The following is a 22,798-nucleotide window of genomic DNA, read 5'->3' on the forward strand; positions in this document are numbered from 1 at the left end:
GTGATCCACAGCTTCTCATCTAGTCATTTTTTTATGGGAAAGCTGGCTCAAGTGAGGGGTAGAACGGAGGGCCACAAAATACTATTCCCCTGTGTCCGAGGCCCACTGGCCTAAATCTGATCATTTGGTCTCATTAGGACAATTTTCTAACCAGGAAAGACTGCAGCTCTCTAGAACAAGTAGAGCAAGTCAGCCTTGACTTGTTGAATTTTCCACAAGTTTATCATACAGATATATTGGGGGGAGGGGGAATCTGAGAGAATCTTAGATTAAAAGTATTTTCTCAGTGCAACATAGTCATCATTCTAAGAAAATTGTATCCATTCATAAAAGTATGGATATGTAACTCATCCCCCTGTAACACCTGAGTTAAAACCCCGCAGCCAGTACAGTAATAGCATCACAACACATTTTTGGCTTCCCTCTTTGCCGCTTTAAATTTAATGCTACAACCAACAGCTTAAAAATGACGAAAGGCAAGTGGTAAGCTCCCTGTGAGCTGGGTAAACATTATCTATTGTGTCCACCAGTACCTCAGCAAAAAGACAGAGTGTTCCAGAAACCTCAGTCCCTGCCTTCATCCATCAGAGTTTTGAAGAACACGGTCTTCTTTCCACGTGGGCTGATTTTCAGGGACAATAAAGGTTAACAGAGGACAATACAGTGAGACGTAGATAAAGCTGGTGAAGGCCCGAGACTTCTCCCATGAAGGTAAATTTCACAGATAAGATACTGACTTTTCTTCCCCTTTAAAAACATTTTATTTTTGAAAGTGCTTATTCTTGCAAGCACTGCGTCTGTTTCCACAGTGTTGGTTGCAGACAGTGCTAGAGGTGGCAGAAATAATTCTGGAAAAGCACCTCGCGGGGTGCACATTCTGTGTCATCTACTTTTATGTATTCATTAGCAGAGACATTTGGAATTCCTTGTTGCCGAATAATGAGATAAATTACATTTGCCCAGTATCTTCCCATCTATATGACAATTTATATTCATTGAGCTTAAGCTCCTAAACCAATGTTACTCAATAGCCGACTCGGTCTCATTCATAATGGATATTCTCCAAACGGACCTGTTTCATGCTAAAATTAGTGATAAAGGTAGATTTTTAATGGAAGGGGCAGGAGGCAACAGCAGCTTCTAAAAGCATAGCCTAATGGGGATAACTTAATTATTAGCCATATCACCTACATAGAACCAGGATTATAATAAAACTCAATTTGGCTCAAACATACAGAGATATCATCTCTCTTTTTTTTTAAAAAAAATTAGCTAATTATTATGTGACTTGAATTGATTAAGTCAACACACCCCCCTAAACAACCTCTCAAATACTTAAGGAAAATGAATTGTTTTTGGACTCAGGCCAAGTATTTGATGGGTTTATAAATGTCACTCACCTCCTGGCTTGAAAACAGATGCTAATTCCGATACAAGTTTCTTGCCCCCCCTACACCCTTGATGTTGGTAAATTGTTAAGTAGGCCTTTGGGTAATATAACGCAAAGTTAACAACACAGATCTATAATTAATGCTGTTACGTGCACCCTAAAAATAGGGTATCAAGGAAAGTCTCCCTATTAGGTGATGTGATCAATAATTAATTGGTTAATGTCTATATAGCCCAGCTCTATATAAATTAAAAGCAAGATTATTATAATTACGGAGAGCACAGTTCAAAATCCACTTCAAGCTCAAAGAATAGTAATTTATACATCTAAGCATAGACACAAATATTTAACTGTGTAAAAATACTTATTTTAATGCTATTCTAACTTATTTTAATGCTATTCTAAGTGTTTAATAAGGATTACTCATCGTTCAAGTTTTACTTTTTCTCTCTTAACAAAAGATCTTCAATGATTCAACAATCTTAATGCCTTTATTGCCATTAAGGACATCATTTTAATGTGTGAAAACGTGGTTGTAAGAAGGGGAGGGGGGGAAATTTGCCCTTACATGCAGAAACTGCCTTGTGAATCACAGCGCATGCTGGCGATGGTTCAGGAGAAGATGATTTAAATTAAGGCTAGCCTTCATTAGATTATTGGAAACTAGGGTTATATGACGAAGAGAGTGATAAAGTTGGGTTCCTCTCCTCCGAGTCTGAACTATTAACTCAAGGTGGGGGACATGCCTAGATGAATACATGATAGCAACTTGTAAAGATCCTAACATAATACACCAAACCAGGTTTTTGGGAGGGAATTCGGAAAGATCATTTGTCACTTGATCTGGGCCATATAATGAATGAATATGATACAGTCCCCTGGGCAGTGAAAGTGGAGAAGGGAGTGAGGAAGAGCGTAGCCGAGGTCCCGACATGAGCATCCATGGTATAGTCCAACCCAAGCTCACCACATCTATCCCAGGACAAAAGGGTAGATGAGAGTAAATGGCTTGATATAACGAAGTGGGTAGGAAGGCTGGTCTAAACCGACCCAAAAAGGCCTTGAAAACTCCACTAAGGAGTTTGAACTTACAGGTCACTGAAAATTTTTGAAACAGGGAGACACATGGTCAGGTCCGTGTGTTGGAGCCGGGATTTTATCTGATCTGCCCAACATTCAACGACAATTTCAAGAATGACAAAGACGCTATCCAATGAAGACGGACTAGCCACGACCACCCATCAGCATCTACAACCAGCCTACGTTTAAACATTTTTTTCTAACAATTAATAACCAGGTAATATCATGTTGAAGTTCAGATTTCCATAGTCTTTTCAATCAAAAAAAAAAAAAAGAAAGAAAACCCAGACCCGGTGATGGTAGACCAGTTATTACCAGGGGCAGCCCTGGTCGGTCAGAGCTGAGGAAGGTTCCTCCCTCTGTCCAGCGGTCTCGGTGCCGTCTCTGTCTGCCGCACTCACATCACCTGCTTACACATACTAAACATTTGGGTTTGCACCTTCTCTTGAGAGAGATACCCTCTTTTATTAGCAAGAATATTTTTTGCCATAGCACACAGAATTGACTCAAATGAGTGAGTTTATACTGATTATCTTTGGCTTCTTTTCCTAATATATTCATTTCCCTTTGTTGTCCCTCATGCCGATAAGATTCTCACTTATTACTTTACTTAAAAGGTGAACGTGTGTAAATTAAATAAAGTGTATTTGGGTTGAAGATGCAGCTGTCACATGTCGGGGGCCCATCATGAACATAAGGTAAACTGCGTGCCCTATGGCAGGACTTTTCAACCTCAAGATTGTTGATATTTGGGGCCAGATTCCTTGTTGTGCTGGGCTGTCCTGGGGACAGTAGATTGTTTGGCCATGGGCCTGGCCTCTTAGCACTAGATGTTGGTAGCACTCCCCCCAAAATGTCTCCAGACACTGACAACTGTTCCCTGAGGGTCAACACTGCCCCCAGTTGAGGTCCACGGGGAGTTTCCAAAGAAGTGAGCTATGGGGAGGAGAGTGGAGCTCTGCTGGGAAAGGGGCGGGCTGGTGCTTCCATGTCCTGTGGTCACTTCTGCCCCTGCCCACTTTTCTGTTCTGCCAGAGACAAGGGTTCCAAACACAGAGAGGTGGAACAATCAGGCAGCCTCAGCTTGTGATGCCACAATATGCCCCAAAGGCCTCTCCTAACCATAAGAACCTTCGCCACCCCCACAGAGCAGCATGACAGTGAAGTTTCTCTTTCTTTGCTTCCTAGTGCTGATGTAGTTGAAGAAAAGCAGCAAAGGAACTTGAATGGTCCATGCTGGAGATCCAAATCTCCCCATCCCCATACTGGGGCCTAGAGTGGTGTCAGAATGGCCCTGAGGAGAGAAGAAGCCTCTTTTCTCCAATGAGGCGGTAGTGAGGTCTAGCCTGGGTCTCACCGGAGGGGGCGAGCAGGACTGTAGCCGCTAATACCTGGGAGGCAGGCCAGCCACAGATCTCCGAAGGTGTCAGGCTGAGTTCCAGTGCCTCCTCCTCCTCCTTCAACTCTAAGGCCCTTGACAGGAAGCGCCCTCCTCTGAGAGCTGCTTTCCCTTTCTTGGTAATATACATTTATCTTTCATCTAAGCATTATTGCTACAGAATCAAACCATCGAGATGGTTTTGTATGTTTTCCCACTGTAAGTAAAAATGATGAGTTCCTTTGCAAAAAAGGCATGGGCAGCTGCTGAACGACACGGTGAGGAAGTGGATAAAAGTTGACTGAATAATTTTGATATTTTTCATACGGATTTCGGTTTGGATGGTTTTGCACTAAGACAAAACAAACTCAAGATTGTGGCACTTCCTGGAGTGTCAATCAGACAGGCCTTTTTGTGGTTAGTGTCTTTTCACACCTCTGTCACTCACAATCTAATCATTTCTCAGTGGTAAGTGGTATTACTATAGAAAATGGGTTGGATTAAATTAATCAACAGAAGTGGCTTGTTCATTTTGCACCTCTCCTCAAAAGAAACCAAAGCCTCCATTTTTACCAACTCCAAGTCTTCCGAATGGCGCTCTATAAATACGTGGTAGGTGCCTGGTACGGTCTGGCTAATGGCAACAGAGATTTGGGGCCTCCTGAGAACATGGGGGTAGGGAGGAAGGGCGGTTAAAAGTGAGAACAGGACAACAGCAAAGAACAAGGCCCGTTGGTCTCCTCATTCACTAAATAATGAGTAAACGGAATAGCAGTCAACCCCCCCTCCCCCCCGAGATCGTGTTTACAGTAATGACAGCTCGAAAAGGATGAACCGGCTGGCACGGGGGAGAATGAACAAAACAGAGGGACAGGAGGGATGCAGACAAGGAAGGTTTTGAGTAAGTTAAACCGACTGGCCACAAAGAACGTACAGAGAGCGGGGTGGGCAGCTGAAGCATCCCTTTATTCCACACATCAATGGGAGCCATTCAAGCCAATATGGTTTGATTTAGCAGATATTAACTGAGGCTAAAGTGATGCAAATACGTCAGCCAAAGGAGAGGGAGATAAACAAGAGAAACCCACTTTGGCCAGAAAAAGGCTGAGAACAGAGGCTGACATTTAAAGACCAGATGAAAAGGATACCAAAAAAAAAAAAAAAAAAACAAAACAACAAACTGGAGAAAAGTAAGATGAGGTGAGCAGGAGCGTCGCAGACAGAAGGGAGGAGGAGAGGACAGGTGCAGCCGTCTCCTGCTTCATAGACTCTGACAGGAGAGAGAAGGAGACTGATCAGAAACGTGCTGGTAACACAGACATCAGGGCAAGGGCGCTTCGTAAATATTGGTTGAGTAACTAAATATACACGGAAAATTCCTTCCTCCGGGGATAGGAAGATAAATTGAAATTTTTATCTAGTACCCTATTAACAAGTTTGTGTCCTTCGGAGATGCTCAGAACTATAGACAGTTTTAATAATGATTTTAAAAACAGTTATTCATTTAAAGAAATTTCCATAAGGCTTAGCGCGTCCGGGGACACAGGTACTGTCACAGATTCAATTAGAAGGTCACGGTACAGTAGCTGAGCACCGGACTCGGAGTCAAGAGACCAGGGTTCCGAAATTGGCTTTGCTGCTAAGCGTGTGGTGCTGGGCCAGCCACTTAACCTCTCCGAGCTTTTCTGTTTTCTCCGGAGTAACCGGAGTGGCTTGGACTAGATAGCGCGGCCTCTCTCATGGTCCTGTACATGCGCGGCGGACGTCACCATGGTGATCACCTGTTTCACCCTGTCCCTCTCCTGCCTTGCACACCCACTGTTGAGCAGCAAATAAAAGTTCTTTTTTCCCCCTCTCTCCTCATTTTGGCTGCTAGTCGACAGTATTTTGTATAATTGATTCTGGAAATGTTTACCCATCTGTATTATCTGAAGGTTGTTATTGACTGTTCTTGCCATTTTTTTTGCCCTCAAGGAGGGGAGGAATTACGATGGGTTTCCCACAGGAAGACCACAGGAAACAACGAGGGTACATTTTCCCAATACTCAGCATGAAGGGACACTCTTTTGCTGGCTTCCCTGGCACAGTTTGAATTCATCGTAATGGTATATTTGAAGTGGTTTCCTGCGTGTGTCTGTGTGCCTTTAAAGTCTAAAGCGCTGGTGTAGATGGGTCTTCTTTTGTGCTATTATTCTTAAGGAGAATCATTTTTCCCCCTTTTCTATGAAAACACAAATAATTGTGCAGGCCAGTGAGACCTTTTGATAGAAATGTAGGGCCTACTTACTAAAGAATTAAACAGGTCTAAGACATCATTTGTGGCAGGTGTTGGCATAATAACGTCACACCTGAACTCTCTGTAGCACTCTTAGATGGTGTGTGAGCTATGGGATGACCAGTAGCAGAGGAATGAGAAGTCCCTGATTCCACCTCCCACCACTCACTTACCCTGGGTGTGGCTTTCAATCTCCCAACCACCTGACTGTCCAGTTAACAGGACTGGATGCCTTTTAGGGTCCCTTTTATGTCTAATATTCTATAAGATGCCCAGCTAGGTGAGGACTACTGTTTTTTTCTTTTCTTTTTTTTTTTGTTTTTGCAGTTTTTGGCCAGGGCCGGGTTTGAACCCACCACCTCTGGTATATGGGGCCAGCGCCCTACTCCTTGAGCCATAGGCACTACCCAGGACTACTGTTTTTAGCTCTGGTGTCTTCTATGATGAAAATTCTATTCCCAAGTGGAGATCATCAAAATTCATTCTTCAGAACATTATGCCAGCACATAAATTGACCCCACTATCTTTTTGTTCCTTTGTTAAAAGAGTAATAATCCATGCAAAAGTGTAGGGCATGAGGGTGATTTATAGAAACAGAATGCTATCTTTTTTTTTTTAAATTTCAGATTAATATGAAGTTACAGACCAGTAGGTGATAATGTCTGCATTTGTTAGATAAGGTCCCTATTATAGTTGTGCCCCTCACTCAGGAGGTGTGGTATCTACCCTTACGTTGTGCCCATTAAGAGAACCAACCCCCTTCTCACCTGCTCTCTCTCCCCTCTCCTGCCCCTTCCCTCCAGATAGAATTAAACTGAGGTTTTTCTCTTATTTGGGTGCATATTAGTTCATCTACTGGCTTCACATTAGTATTTTTTTTTTTTTTTGAGACAGAGCCTCAAGCTGTACCCCTGGGTAGAGTGCCATGGCTTCACTGCTCACAGCAACCTCCAACTCCTGGGCTCAAGCGAGTCTCCTGCCTCAGCCTCCCAAGTAGCTGGGACCACAGGCGCCCGCCACAACGCCCGGCTATTTTTTGGTTGCAGCCATTATTGTTGTTTGGTGGGCCCGGGCTGGATTCGAACCCGCCACCTTTGGTGTATGTGGCTGGCGCCCTAGCCGCTTAAGCCACAGGCGCCGAGCCTTCACATTAGTATTGAAGACATTGGATCCTTGCTTTTCCGTTCTTACGATACTTTACTGAAGAAAACACAGAGCAGCATCTTCACTTAAACATATCAGAACATGGTACACAGCACGTATGAGGAGTTTGTAAATCCTGGCACCCCCAGATGATGAGAGGGAGGCCTGACGTCAGAATCCAATTCAAGCAAAAAGGAGATGCTCACTTAGAAGTTTGCAAGTCAGGGGAAAGAACCCCAAAAGATAACAGATAGAAAAAGAGCATGACACCTCATGTTTGCAGGGCCTTTCACAAGATTCCTAAACTCTATGTGTCCTAAACTCTGGATGCACAGAGCCACAAGGAATAAGGCAGCCTGGCCCCAGGGATTTAATGGACCCATGGCTGTCACAGATAGCTGGATGGCTCTGCTTCTACCACCCACCAGCAGCAAGAAAAAGAGTGGTTTTTAGTCACTTCCACTATTAAAAAAAAAATCTATAAATAATATGGCTAGCAAAGTGACATTTACGAATTACCTGATGGGCAAACACCTAAAATGTATTACTAATTTAATCCTCAAAATAATCCAATGAGGTTGACGACATTGTCATCTTTGGTTCATAGAGGACAGCCGAGCAGGTGAAGCCCTCGAGCCTATGGCAAGGACGTCAAATCACCTCCATTCTGGATCAATTTGCCAAGTCCCAAATGTTTACCCTGACTATAAAAACAACCTGAGAGGCAGCTGGCAGCGAAACTCCTTCCCGGTTTGGGCATCGGTCCTGACTCCCGTGTATTAAATTACCAAGCACATCTTTAAATAAGCGTGTGCTGCAGCAACTCCAATTCAAACAACCATCTTTAATGTAATAATTACACTGGCTGTGACACGAGCTCGGCCGAGAGTGTATTTTTATTTTAACAAGCCTGAGTAAGTACATGAGTGTGGGCTGAGCCTTTTGCCCGACAGTCACTACTTGAAAGCTGGCTCCAACCTTTAATTTAAGCATTCACTTGTAGCACCAACAGGGCTACGGGGTTTCTGTATCAAAGACACATTCCCCCATCCTTTCATGGCCCGACTTCTGTAAGCAGCGTGATTGAACTGCGGCACCACAGAAACTTGTTTTCCCTCCTCCTGGCAGCGCGAGCCACAACACTACAGCCCCATTCATCTTAGCGACATCATAATGAAGTCTCGGAATCAATTTATCATAAGCAAAGTGCAACAATCCATTGAAGGAGTCTTGGGGCAGATGCCTTTCATATCTCTCTCCATAGTGGACAAGAGCAAAACGTTTGCATGGAAACAAAAATCAAACTATAGAAGGGTCTTTTGCTGCAAAAAATCAAACTACAGAGGGGTCTTTTGTTGCCCCTGAAATAATTAAGGGAAAGAAACATCCTGAGAACCTCTGATTCTTCCTCAACTCCTCACGTGCCTTAAAAATATATTTGGCCACCTCCTTCACTGGCCTACCAAGACCTCCAGTATTAAAAAAACAGCTGTCGGGCGGCGCCTGTGGCTCAAAAGAGTAAGGTGCTGGCCCCATATGCCGAAGGTGGCAGGTTCAAACCCAGCCCCGGCCAAAAAAAGAAAAATCTACAAAACAAAACACAACTCTCTTAGAATGACAGGGAGGGCCTTTCATGACCTAACTAACACCCCCCTCTACCCCCCAGCCTCCTCTACTTCCTCATCGTCCGCAGTCCCTGCAGGCCACAGTGAACTTCTTGCCACCTTGCCAGTGAACTTGCCTTGCTGTCTAGCTCTAGAGGATATTCACAAGCTCTGCTCTTGGCTTGTAATAACCTTCCTTGCTGCAAAGTTCAGCGATGCCTTCACCTTTTCCTAAAAGCTGATCCGAACCCTTCCAGCTGGTCTGGTCTCTTCCTCTCTCTGTGCTCCCATCACAGGCTGCCTTCACTCTCAGCTGGCATGGAGGCAGTATCATGATTTTATTTGCACCACAGGCCTTCACTGGCCTGGGAGCCCCCTAAAGGCAGGGTCTACATCTCTTCATCCCTGTGGTTCTGTCACTCTAGTGCCTAGCACACATCAGATGTGTGATGCATTTTTTCTGTGCGTATTTTGTCTACTTTTACTCCACGGATGTGTTCACAAAGAGCACCCAACCTCAGTGTGCTTGAAGACCTAATCTGGGAATCTGGAACAATGTGTTTTTGTGAGACTCCGGTGGTGCGGGGTGGGGCTGTTGGGTCAGAACAGCAGAGAGGTTAGCACAGCCCTAGGAGTCGGCCAGGCCAGGCCTCCGATAGCAGCTACCTGCTAGCTCTGTGGTCCTGGACAAGACTGCTCTGTCCCCGAGTCTCAGCTTCCTCCTCTGTGAAAAGGGGCATGAAAGTCTAATGTAAGTGTTATATTACACATGATAATCCATTTCACGGTGACTGGCACAGAGGAGGCCCTTTAAAAATGACAGGTTTGAGACACGTATTACTGGTTACCATAGTGGGGCTTGGATAATCACACAGAATTAGAAGCCTCTGATATTAGATGATGAGCAATAGCATCCAAGTTCTCCCTCTATCACCCCCTACCTGACCAGATCACATAACTCTCATGTTGGGACACTGGCAAAGGCCCCTGTTAAAATGCAATGTGTACAAGCTAAGATTGAATAAAGTCATTACCCTAGCTCCAAACCTGTATATGTGAGGTATAGCATTCACCATGGTACCCGAAGAGGATGATGATATTAGTAACACCACTTAGCAGTGTCTACTGTAAGCTAAGCACTTACTACATGTGCAACATTCTATGAAGTGCCTTCCATGTGTTACTTCCTCCCTTCCAAAATCCCTGTTGGATGTCATCATTATTTTATGGACTATAGAACTCGTGTTTAGAGCTTATACAGTCATACAACCTTGTCATATACAAGTTTGAGCTAAGACAATGACTTCACCTAATTTTAGCTGGTATACGTTGCCCATGATCCTTCAGCTAGTACATAGCATTTCTGGGACTTAAACTTTATATAGTAGAACCTGCATAGTTGACCATCTCCCTGTATGGATTACTTCCTTTAGGTGATGTAATTTTCATAGACTGGACATGCATATACCTAGAGACGTGTACAATATCAGCACAGTGGGCCTAGTTCCTTATGTTGACCACCTCTGTATGTTGACCAGTTTGTTACAGTCCCTTAGGTGGTCAATTTACGGAGGTTCTACTGTATTTTTTCCAAATACATGCACGGCCTCATATCTATGTCAAATGTCTGATGGTTTTTCTTATTCATTTATCTCATGTCACCTGGAAGACTCAGAAGAGAATGGGATATGAGACCATCAGAGGCAAAGAAGAGACCACCTAGAGATACGTACTACTCCATCTGAGTGTGGTGATGAGGCAGCACTGCCCTCAGCTAAGCCAGAAGACCAGGGAGAGTCCTGAGAGAGGGGAGGATGGACTCTGAAAACACACTCCAGTTTGTCTAAGGCCAGCCTTCCCTAGGGCCAGCACCTTTAGCAAAGAGCCAGAAAGTGCACAGGAAGAATTAAGTCTTGGAAGACCTTCCGGTTCCTATAGCACCACCATTACATCTTCTAATTCATTTTTTCCTTCCCACCTACCTTGCAGGTTATTCAAAAGCCAATGCTTAAAAAAAAAATCCTCTTAAAGTTGATACTGGGTCTTCATGATATATGAGGTCGGACAACTAAATTTGCAAATCATTTTAGACCTTGCACAACATTCAAATGCCAATGATTTAAAAACAAATTTTTAAAGGCTGCTATTGGGTCTTCATGACATATGAAGTTGGACAGCTGAGTCTGTGAGTTCTCCTCCTAGAAAAAGTACCACATACCTCGTTGCTGAATATCACCATGGTTACCTTCAAAGTCCTCTCCTGAGCCGTCTGGTGACCACAGTGACACATGGGGTCACGTTTTCTAGGACGGGTTCGTGAACTTAATTGCTTGACTTCATAGAGCTATGGCTTTGCACACATCCTTAAAGTATATAAATGCCTTAGTTTCTCCACTATTAGTAGTTTCAATGTGCCTTTGTGAAATGGATTGAGAATCAACAAAATGTTTGTTACATGACAGAGTGAAAAATTCCAAAATTGAGTCTAGAGAGTGTTTTCAGTACCGAGAGTGTATTCTTTACACAAATATTTACTAGACGGCTCCCACCTGTTAGTAAACTTTTGACTGAAGTACAACACACACACAGAGGAGAGCACAAACCATCACCGTATGCTTGATCAATTTTCAGGGTGAATACTCCCAGATTAAGGAAAAAAAATGCTTTTGGGTTTTTGAATAGGCTTTTATAGCCTGGGTCAAAACCACTGAATAATGCAAAAACTTAGTGTATAACATGTATTATTTTAAGTTCAGTTAGCCAGAAAATGCTAAAAATTTAATAAAATACAAGGCCTAAAAAGGAGCCATTTTACTTCAAAGAGTATAATTATCTTGGAATTTTATTTTCCGACTTGGAAAGTTCAAAGTTTTGTTCTCTTCTCAACTCTGCTGGGCATGTGCTTATTTCTTTCACCCTTTAAACAGCCAGGACTTTCTCAGTTGTACCCTCCTAATATCCTTTCCAAAAACAGACGATGGCCATCTTTGTCCCATTCACCCACTGCCTTTCTGCTCATCGTCCCTTCCAGTTACTTTGAAATTGGACAATCTGGCTCAGCACCTGTGGCTCAAGTGGCTAAGGCACCAGCCACATACACCTGAAGTGGCAGGTTCGAATCCAGCCCAGACCCGCCAAACAACGATGACAACTACAACCAAAAAATAGCCAGGTGTTGTGGTGGGCGCCTGTGGTCCCAGCTACTTGGGAGGCCAAGGCAGGAGACTCGCTTGAGCCTAGGAGTTGGAGGTTGCTGTGAGCTGTGATGCCACAGCACTCTACCCAGGGGTACAGCTTAAGGCTCTGTCTCAAAAAAAAAAAAAAAAGAAAAAAAGAAATTGGACAATCTAATTTCCTTCAGCCCTCCTGATTTTGGGAAGATCCACAGAAGAAGGGAGGTTTTTTTCTCAAGGGCAGGCTAACTGTGGGCCATGGCACAGCCTCTGTTTATACAGTAAGTGTGGTTCAGCCCCCACCTTTAATTGCCTAATAAAACCATGCTGAGAGCAAGGCATCCCCATACTTCCAGGCTCATCTGGCTCTCGGGGCACCAACTCCTCTCTGAGTTATGAGTCAGGAGCAAGACCCTGGAGATGCAGAATGTGCCAGAACACATTTTCTCCCACTCAGCTGACAGCCTTTGGATAGGAAACCCAACGCGAGGCAGACCTGTGTGTCTCCTACTTAATAACAACAAAGAGGCAGATGGCCCAGCCACAGAGGGCAATGTAAACATCTATAGGTTAGATGCCAACAGAGTGATTATAAAATTAAGGACGAGTATCCAGGCATGGTTTTCCAAGTGCCTATTATTTTTCACCAGAAATCGCAGGAAGGTTGGGCTTTCAAACATTTCATTAATATAATGGAACAGGTTCTGCCAAGTGCGTGTGAGTTAGTGGAGGGCTTGGCCTCCTTGTCACCCTCCAGGCGCCAAGTCTTCCCTCTTGAGAAGGTCCGAGGGAGGGTGAATGATGCCTCTTGTGTTAAGGTATCCATCACTCATAGGGTTGCCCTTCGTGGCAACAGTCTCACATCTCCCAGGAGGTGAGTTAGCTCTGGAAATGGTACTCGTGGTGTGAGATGTTTTTTCCCTCCATGCAAGTTCAAACCAAAAAGAAAAACGGCAGTAATTTATCAGTACTATTGTTGCTCATGTAGGTTGCAGATGATGAAAGAGAAATTGTGGAGCCTCTGTAAATGACAATGTTCTGCCCAGACGGCTTCTCTGTTAATAAAGAGAACAACAAAATCTCTGCCAATGGAACATCAGCAATGATTCTGAGCTTCCACTACCATGAAAGACGAGGACATTCTAAAGAAAACGAGGATGAGAACAGTCTTCTCCACTTCGTGTTTGAAAACCCTTTGTTTAATATAAAACGCGTGGCTCATCTGGGAAACGTGCCTGAGTTGAAGGCCCCTTCTGCTGTCACCTTTCCTTGTTACAAAATCTTCTGTCTCCTGGAGTCTACGGCAGAGCAGAATTCTCAAACTTTTTCGTCTCTGTGTCCCATTATGCTCTTATTATCCAGTGGAGCTTTTGTTTATGTGGATTATATATCAGTAATGACTGTTAGAAGTTAAAGCTGGGAACATTTAAACACATGTACTTTTAATTCATTTTAAAATACGGCAAGAAAGCCGTGACACATTAACATATAAAAAGTAAGTATATTTTCCAAAACAAGAAGTGGGTCTGAAGAATGCCATTATTTTACATTTTTCCAAATCTTTTGTGTCTGTCTTAATAGAAGACAAGTGGACTTTCATGTCTGATTCTTGCATTCAATCAGTTGTGTTATTATTATTATTTTTTGCAGTTTTTGGCTGGGGGCTGGGTTTGAACCTGCCACCTCTGGCATACTGTTTTTTTTTTTTTTTTTTTAGTTGATGTACATGAAGACAATCCTGCCACACACAGATAGGTAGCCAGAAAAGGAAGGAGTATTTTAATAGCCTTTTGGGATGATTTTGGACATTCTTCCAAAAGAATGTTAGAAACTCCAACTAGTGGGAATTTCTCCAAGGTTAGGTAGAATACAGAGGCTGGAACCATATCAGTGATTTTTTTTTTGGTACTCTATTAAATTCAAATACATTGGCATATTTTGCACTTGGAATGGATCTTTTATCCAAGTATGCTTTTATAATATCATGCATCGGTCACTTGGAAACTATTGGCTCACGGAGTTTGGTAGCTTAGAGTTGTTGAAACATTTCATATTAGAATGATATCAAGAAATCACATCAATTAAGATCAGTACCCATATGATCAGAAAAGTTTTTAAGTACTGGGAAGCTGTCAGATTTACGGGGTTGATTACAAGCTGTTCAGAATTCTATTTTGTGTCTGAAACACTCAATTTATTGGCAATAAAGACTGCCCAATGTTTTTCTTGAAATGACTGGCTCATTTAGTTCATTTTTGAGAAAAAGCTATGAAACATACCCAGCTTTGAATAACCACAGTCAGACATTCTGTTAAGGCATTCCATTCAAAAAGCAACTAGTTTAACTCTTAACTCAAACAATGGCATCACGTTCTTCCCTGGAGGCAAACTGGCTACTTGGCTATGGAACCGAAAACAGAAGAGCTTTCTGTATACTTCCCATTTTGTCATAAAGAGTATTAAACAGGCATGTACCCAAAGATGAAAATCCAACGAACTCAGAACTTTTTCCTGGTTCATCGAGGACATTCTTAAATGAAACTGGCAATGCTTTCTTAACAGCAAGTGCGCGGCAGTGAAGAATGCCATGGCTGCTAGTACAAGCTGGTGTCACCCTCCTGATCCTTCATCAGGTGCCAGCAGTTTTACCAACCAATGATTTGTATCATCAATGCACATGGTCAAATAATGACTTGTCTTATTATGCAACTGGGTTTTATCTCTTGGAGCCCCCGAGAGGGCCTTGGTATCCCTGGTACCCCTGGATGGCTCACTGAATTCGGCTCCTGTGGAGGACAGTAACTATAAATCCAAATAACTTCTAATCTGCTCAGGGCTTATGTCCTTGCAGAGTTCATGTAAAGAAGATTTAAAGGTTTATTTCTGTCTCCACTCTCCTGCCCTCCTTGCTTAAAAAAAAAATTTCATTGCAGTAAAATTCAACATAAATTGTGGACGGAACAGAGAATCTCAATGCTCTTGATTTCATCAGCACTTTTCTCCCTAACAAAGAAAGCAACTCTCACACTTTTAACACGCTATTGACGAAATATCACACTGTCATGACTATAGGAAATATGACCTGCCCAGTTCCCCCTCCATCCTTCCTAACTCCAGCCCTCCCAAACTTTTTACTTTGGGTGGGTGGGGGGTGACAAACCTTGGATCAGCTCTTACTAATGTCCTCAGAAATAATTGCTTGTCCTAATTCAGCCACATGCAAATTAATGCTCCCCTAAAGAGGCCTTATTATAATTTCCAACCCTTGATGTCTACACAATCCCCTATAGTTCTCTAACTTCTCGGTTTCTAACTTCTGTTTACCGATGCACTACTTTTGTCAGCTCAGTATAGCATCAATTAGTAACACAGTTGTGTTTATTAGGTCTCCCTAGAGGCTTGGGAAAGCTGCTTTGTATGTATTAATGACTACACAGAGCACTACTATTTTTCAATAGCATTTAAAAATGAGTAAATTACTGAAGATGAACTATAAAAGAATTTCCTATTTCAAAGACAAGCAAGAAAGAAGCACATTATTTCAAACCACCCATAATACTCGCATGGCTAATTTTATTTTCAATTTAATATCAAGGGAGGGGAGTTAAATCCAAGCCCTTCTTCTGTTCTACTTTCGGCATCTGGAGTGCACACAATTTGAGTGAGGGAACTAAGGCAGAGATCTGGTGATTAATGATGAGCCGGTCTAACAGGTCTCAATTTCATTATCACACACATACCTGTTAAGTAATGCACACCTGATTCAGCACAAATCCACCCACGAGATTAGCTTTTTTTAAAAATTCAAAAAACAAGCAACCGAGAGCAAGAACGACAACAAAAATAATAAAAGGCGTTCAGTCCCCCAATTGAGGTCCGGGTTCGATGCTCTCCAGCGTAATTCCAAACAACCAGCTGGAAAGGGATCCAATTTGTACACGCTCATTTCGTGAATAATTCCCTGTACTGAGTTAGGTCAAGTGAGAGCTGCCCACACTGGTACAGAATTCGCTACTCAAGGAAACCAGAGAGACCGATGTCGCCTGTGGTGAATCTTCCCTAACCAAACTTAAAGTGAGGGGGAGCAATTACAACGCTCCTTGGCCCTGCGTTTATATTCCTGGTCATTTAGGAAACAGAAGACGCTGATCTGCAGAAATCACTATGCATTCAGGAAAGGAGCTCGGGGAGCGCCCCACCCCCACCCCAGGATCTGGCTACGAGGCAGAAACATACCTCCGTGCACTTCCTTTGTCTTGTGCTCCCTCTTTGATGTGCAAGTCACTGGTGGAGTAAGCTGTGATCGCTTTGATGTTGAACTTCTAGACTTTATTGTTACTAGCATGCCTACAAGGAGAACTGTCAGTCATTCCTCACATCTGAACAACCACGGCTCTTTACAGCACCTCTTTTACAAGCATCAATCCTTAAATACATGTTTTCACGTTCCTGCTGATTACCACACTATCTTTGTGGGGGGAGGGCTGTGCTCCAATATAACTGCAGCACCCACATTTTCTGTAAACACCCCCGAGGCATCATCAGAGGGCTGGTAACCAACCTTCTTCCAGAAGAGAAGCCTGGGTACAAAACATATTTCTAGCAAACGAAAACATTCTGAAAATGTTCAATCCATTGGAACAGTCCAAGGGAGTCCTTTAGCCAATATTTTCCCTAACCAGCCACTGAAATTACACAGAAACTTCCAAGCCACTTCAAAAAGGATTCTGAAGGCGACAGCAGCAGGGGGGCTTAGAAAGTCTGCCAAAAACTCTGAGACATCTTAACTCATCTTAAACAACTTTGTTTCTCTGCAACAGTGGAAACAAAACACTTCTGTGCTACGAGATTTTGCTTGTGGTAGAAACATTTTGAAATAGATTTGTATCAAACCTATTGTGTTGTTAAACAATATCACTTTCACAAGTTGCTCGCTATATTAACAAAGGTGACTTAAGTTAGAGGGAGATGATTTTTCATAATCTTATGTAGATGTGAGTGCGATGTCTGTGCGATTTCTTAAATATATTCAGGCGTAAGAGGCAACATACAAATCTTTGAAGACCTCTGCTGAAAAAGAGAGGGCTCTCATTTCATTTACCAGCTCCCATCAGATTTTCTTTTCAAACTCCTTTATCACTTCTGAAACTGCTGAATATTCTCACTCCCCACTGGGAAATTCCACACGAGAAGGAAATGAAGTTCAGGTGCTTGCATCACGCCATGCTGGTTTATAATGAACAGTTATCTTTCTGGATAAATGTTTCATTGAAACTCAAGATCTTAGCGACACTGGGTCTCAAGAAAGGAAGTAAAATGATATTTTTCATGCTAGTGTTTAGTTCTGCCTTTGTTTTTCATAAGCTGACAACAACGGAGATACTCTGCTTCTGCTTGCTAATAATCTGCGAACAACACATTGGGAGTGACTCAATTGCTTTGGGTTTCTGGCATGGAATATTTGGTAAGGAAAGAAATCACTGTGGTGTGGAATGGTCAAGGCTATTCCAGGGTTTCCATTTTTAAACAACCATCTCCTCCCCCTGTGTTTTAAATCAACCATCAAAAATGGAAAAAGCTTTGGGCTAGAATTTGATAAATAAGGTCTGACTGTAATTTACCAGAACTAAGTCTGGACATATTTATGATGAATATTAATGAAGGCTTGCTTGTTTTTAAATGTACTCAAACAGTTGACATGAAGTAATTACTTCTTTCTGCCTTAAATTTTGGCTTCCAAAGGAACTGAGTAGCTGACTGAAGCACCTATGTCAATTAAGGGTAGAGACTGGGACTAAGGAAAGGAGGTGGTATGGGTTGCCTCTTCTAAGTCCCCCCAAAAGAAACCAGACCATTTTTCTATGTTAACAGAAACTTTTCCATAGATGGGTAGGGCCAGCAAACATTCTGATGATGGCTATCATGTCCAAGCCTCTAATTTTACAAATGGGGAAAGTGAGCAATTGAGGTAACTTGATAATTATTGCATCATAGATCTGAGATGAGAACCCACATCGTCCTCCTCCCCCACCCTATATAAAAGGGTTTCCACTACTCAACACTGTTTCGCTATAATGGGGGCCAGGTGACTCACACATAAAGTAAGGGGGTTGGACTTCAGAGGCTTCTCAACTAGAATTATCTGAATAGCTTTCAAAATTTACAAATACTTGGCTCTACCTTGGGCCAATAAAACCAGCATCTCTAAGAGCCGAGCCTGGGCTTATGTATTTTTTAAAAGCTCTCTAGAGAGACTAATGCAGACAAGGCTAGGAACAGATGATCTCCAAGATTTCTCTTGGGTTCTATTGTGGAATGTTCTCCATCAGCTGGAAAAGTCTCTTTGATCCACGAGGCCACAAGCATTTCTAAGTCACCGCACCATTTTTACATTGGCCCTAGCTATTGTCACTATCTGAGTTCGTCTAGTTCACTTAGGTGTTTACTTAGGTGTTGCCTTCCTCTCTCCACAAGAATGTATACTTGCAGACACCAGTCTGATCACGGCTGTCCCCACGGTCCCCATCATCCGCCTGCCACAATAATATAAATACTGCACCAGCATTTTCCAGAAGAGGGAGTTGGTGCTGCAGTGCAGAAGGGGGCAGGTTGCTCTCCTCCACACCAGACAGAGCCACCAAACTAGAACCTAAGCTGTTTGAAGGCAGTATTTGATACTGTCTGAACTTCTCCAGAGCCTGGCCCCTGGCAGATATACACACACTAGGCGCTCATGTCTGAGAAAGGCCCTCTGGTAAACAGGAAGCATTGGGGAGTTTATGAGGTACTGAAACCTTTACTTTGTCCCTGTAAAAAGCAACGTAGAATATACATCACTGTTTCCACTGGAGTTGGGCTTCACTCCTACAGTAGAATCTCCAGCCTGTTCTCACCGAGTGGTCACAATATTGGCAAGACCCAGCGCCAGCATACACTGAACACTGGGGCTGTATTGTGTCAATGTCACAGGTGGAGGCCAGAGCCCCTGGACAAGGCTTTGTGCTGAGAAGGAGTACGGTGTTTAGAAAGTATCACAGGTATCTCCAGCACCAAAATAACCCCAGGGCCCTCCGCTGTTTGGGGTAAGAGATTTGGAGTGAAAGTCTGCCTACTTCTTCCTACATGCTGGAAGGAAGCGTGATAGCAAGGCCAAAGTAACCAGAAAAATAATTCGAGCATTTTAATAATAATGCATGTATATCAGTAATGGCAGAAATCGCTCATATTGGACAACTCTTTCACTTTGAAAGCAGATTTCAATGGACTAAAGGGAAATGTATGGTCACCCTAATATAATTACCTTTCTAAGCTTCACTTACCTCATTACAAAGAGGAAAGGATTAGACCAAACCCACCCGAGTCTCACTAGCAAGACAGGAGTTTGTTTTACAGGCATGTACCACTACATCCAGGTCATTTTTCTTAGTTTTTGTTGAGACAGGGTCTTGCTATGTTACCCAGGCTGGTCTTGAACACTTGGGCTTAAGTGATCCACCTAGCTTGGCCTCCCCAAATGCTAGGATGACAGGTGTGAGCCAGCCAATTTGGCCAATATTTTTAAAATACAATAGAAGCTCTGTGAGTTGACCACCCAAGGGACTAGAACAAACTGCTCAATATAAGGAGATGGTCAACATAAGGAACTAGGCCTACTGTACTGACATGTACATGTGGTGTGTGTCTGGTCTATGAAAATTAGGTCAACTTAAGGAGGTAGTCAATGCAGGGAGGTGGTCAAGTGTGGAGGTTCTACCGTATATGCCTTCCTGGGCCTCACTGATAGAATCAGAGTCTCTCTGGGTAGGACCCAGGAATCTGCCTTCTTAACAGACTCCTTGGGTTATGGGTGTACACTGCACTTTCAGAACCACTGTTTTAGACAGGGTTTAGAGCTAACTTGTGGTTTATTTGGACGCAAACCATATTCACACATAAGTATAGGGGTTGATGGTAACTAATTACATTAACATTTCTCTGGATTATTTGCATGTCACAAAATCTCTTTTGTCACCATAGCTCACAGTACTGCAAACCTATAAGCCTCGTAGTTGTAAAGCAGACTTCTCCGGTTAAGGGTGGCTGCCCATTGCTCAATGCATTTTTTAAACACTGATTCATAGCTTAAGATACTTGATTGTGAGGAAGGTGTCTCAGCCCTATTAATAAGGCACACAGGTGGCACCTGAATGACCATGCACACAATAGGTATTTAAGTATTTGCTGAAACAAATTTGTTTACTTATTTTTACCCAGCATTCTACAGAAGATTCGAAGTGAGATAAACAAATAAGAAGAAAAAAAAAAAAACTCCCCACAACTGAAAAATGAAAATAACATTCTGCGAAAAAGAGAATACTTCTCATGTGGTGTAAAAATCACACTTCTGGGTAACACAACACAGGTTGAAAAAATGGTTGGCTTCAATAACTGATCTGAAGGTCACCCAAAAGTCTTCATTTCTGAACCACTACCATATTTCAATAATAGAAAGGTTCAAATGGCAGGTTTTTCTGGATTTTTATTTTTCTTGTTTTTCACTAGACAATGCAATTTCATCTTTCTAGTAGGAACTAGTGAGCACTGGCATCCTTTAAAATCCTAGTGATTATCTATTATTATTATTATCCTAATTATTACAGCTCAAATTTGAAGCATTGACTACTTGTGTGGTGCAAAATTCACATAAACATGCATTCTTATACCTCTGTAGCATCAGGGACAAATATTTAAGCAAGTAGGAAGATATATATTTAATCCTCTGGTTGCAACAGAAATCAGACTGTTTTATGATGGACATAGCACCAAAATCTGAACCCAAATTTGCTTGTAGTATCTATTTATCCTAAAAATTGTACAAACAAATGCTTATCTCTTCCACACACCATTTTAAAGCATAAACTCTTTTATGTTCTAAAAAACCTATGTAACTCTATTTTATTTCTTAGGCAAACTGTATCTATTTCATTAAACTAAACAATATAACCATAAATTTTGGAAACCAAGGAGTTAATCGTTTTTGTACCCATGTTTACAACTGTTTTATTACCAAAAGAGTAGTTTACTTCTTTCTAAATTATTTACTATTACTAAAAAAGAAAAGCTTTATATTTAAAAAGGGAAAATGCTGGATTTAGCTGATGAAATGACAACTTCTTTTTAAAAAATACTCAAGGGTTAGAGGAATAGAATTGAGGTTAAAACTTGAAAAAAAAAAAAAAAAAAAAAAATAACAAAAAGGCAAAAATAATTGTTTACTCACAAGTCAGAGCTCACTTAAATTTAATATAGAGTCAAAGAGAATTTTGACTTTATCTTAAGTTTGCAAAAACACTTCTCTTCCTTCCAAGCAAACTTTTAAAATTCATTATCCCCCCCAGTTAAATTTCTGATAACCATGTAAAACGACGAATTACGCTTTTCAATCTAATGTAGAATGCCCATTGCAATTGAGAAAATAATTTCAACCTTTGACCTTCCCCATTAGCCTGATGGGAAATTCCTTGGCACCATCATGGCTATAGCCGTCCATGAGTAAGTGACCACTAGAGGGCAGCCTTATCTCAGATCTGACCCACTACTCCGCCGAAAAATATCTCAAATGCCTGCAATGTTCCTTTAATTACTTCTGAACATTTTTTGATTTTCCTGGATATTTAACAATCAATTTCAATGGAACTAAAAGTGTTCCTAAACAGCTCAAAAGTCCACTTCCACAAAGTACAAGGATATCACAAAGACTGGTAGTGAGAGGCACTAAAAACACAGCTTAGCTGATGTATCTCAAAAAGTTTAAAACAAAGGCTCTTCATCTTTAAGTCATCTTTTCCTCTTTACTAGGTGGTGGATCAGTCACACCATAACTAGAGTCAATGCCAAGTCGCTCACAACAGAACTAGAACTTGGTGTTCATTTTTGGCATCAAAATGCCTAGTGGTTCTAGGCAAACTGAAGTGTCTTTGAAAAGAAACTGACCAAGATTGTGGGAAGGTGAAAGCTGGACTTTGAACAAAATAGACTGGAGAGGGACAGCAGAGATGACAGATTAGAGGGGTGTGTGTGTGTTATATGCTACTAGTCTTCAAAGAACTGACAAGTCTTTCATTTAAATGATGGATTAAATGTGTTCTGCACAGCCCCAAAAGAAAGGATCAGAATTAAGGGATTAAAAGTACAAAGAGGAGACTTATGTTTTATTTAAGAAGATTTTTTCTAATTCAAGATAAAATAAGCTACCTTTAAAGATCGTGAGCTCTCCGTCATTGGAGGTGTTCAAGCCTGACCAGATAACCACTTGGCAGGAATACTGTGGAAAGGACCCAAATGCCCAGTGGGACGTTCATCTAACTGACTTGTAAGGTTTCTTCAACCCCTGAGACTCTAGAAAATAATGCTCATCTGTTTTCAGACAGACACACCTCCATCCAGCAGTCATAAAGGTTAAGTCCTCACCAAATGAGAAATGAGCTTTTGAAGATCTACTTGGAAACTTTTAGCTTATGAGATTTTCTAAAAGACAACAGGTTTCTTGAGAAGTGTATCCACACTCATTCTCCCTTAGCTGTCATGGAAACAAACAGGACAGCACTCACCAGCATGAGATTCACGAGCTTCCTGCTACATAAAGACATATTAAAATTAGAAGATGCATTTGTGAATGCTCCTTTTGCCTAAGGATAAATGGAAGACGTAGATAAATCTCTCAGTTCTACCACAAGGGTGATCAGTTACACAGGTTAACTCCACTTCATAGCTTTC

The 22,798-nt window shown here is 42.0% G+C and overlaps 1 protein-coding gene across 1 annotated transcript in view; it reads right to left on the reverse strand.

The window, feature by feature from the left end:
* The window catches only part of RORA (RAR related orphan receptor A), an 84,688-nt gene extending 65,220 nt beyond the window's left edge, over window positions 1-19,468 (reverse strand). Inside the window, exon 1 of the mRNA XM_012801964.2 lies at window positions 16,280-19,468. Within this exon, the coding sequence (XP_012657418.2) occupies window positions 16,280-16,388 (109 nt within the window). The 5' untranslated portion in view covers window positions 16,389-19,468. The remainder of the gene's footprint in view (window positions 1-16,279) is intronic.
* Window positions 19,469-22,798: the final 3,330 nt, after the last annotated feature.

This window comes from Otolemur garnettii, unplaced genomic scaffold, assembly GCF_000181295.1.
Source record: "Otolemur garnettii isolate 467f Iridium unplaced genomic scaffold, OtoGar3 scaffold00011, whole genome shotgun sequence".
Classification (NCBI taxonomy): Eukaryota; Metazoa; Chordata; class Mammalia; order Primates; family Galagidae; genus Otolemur; species Otolemur garnettii.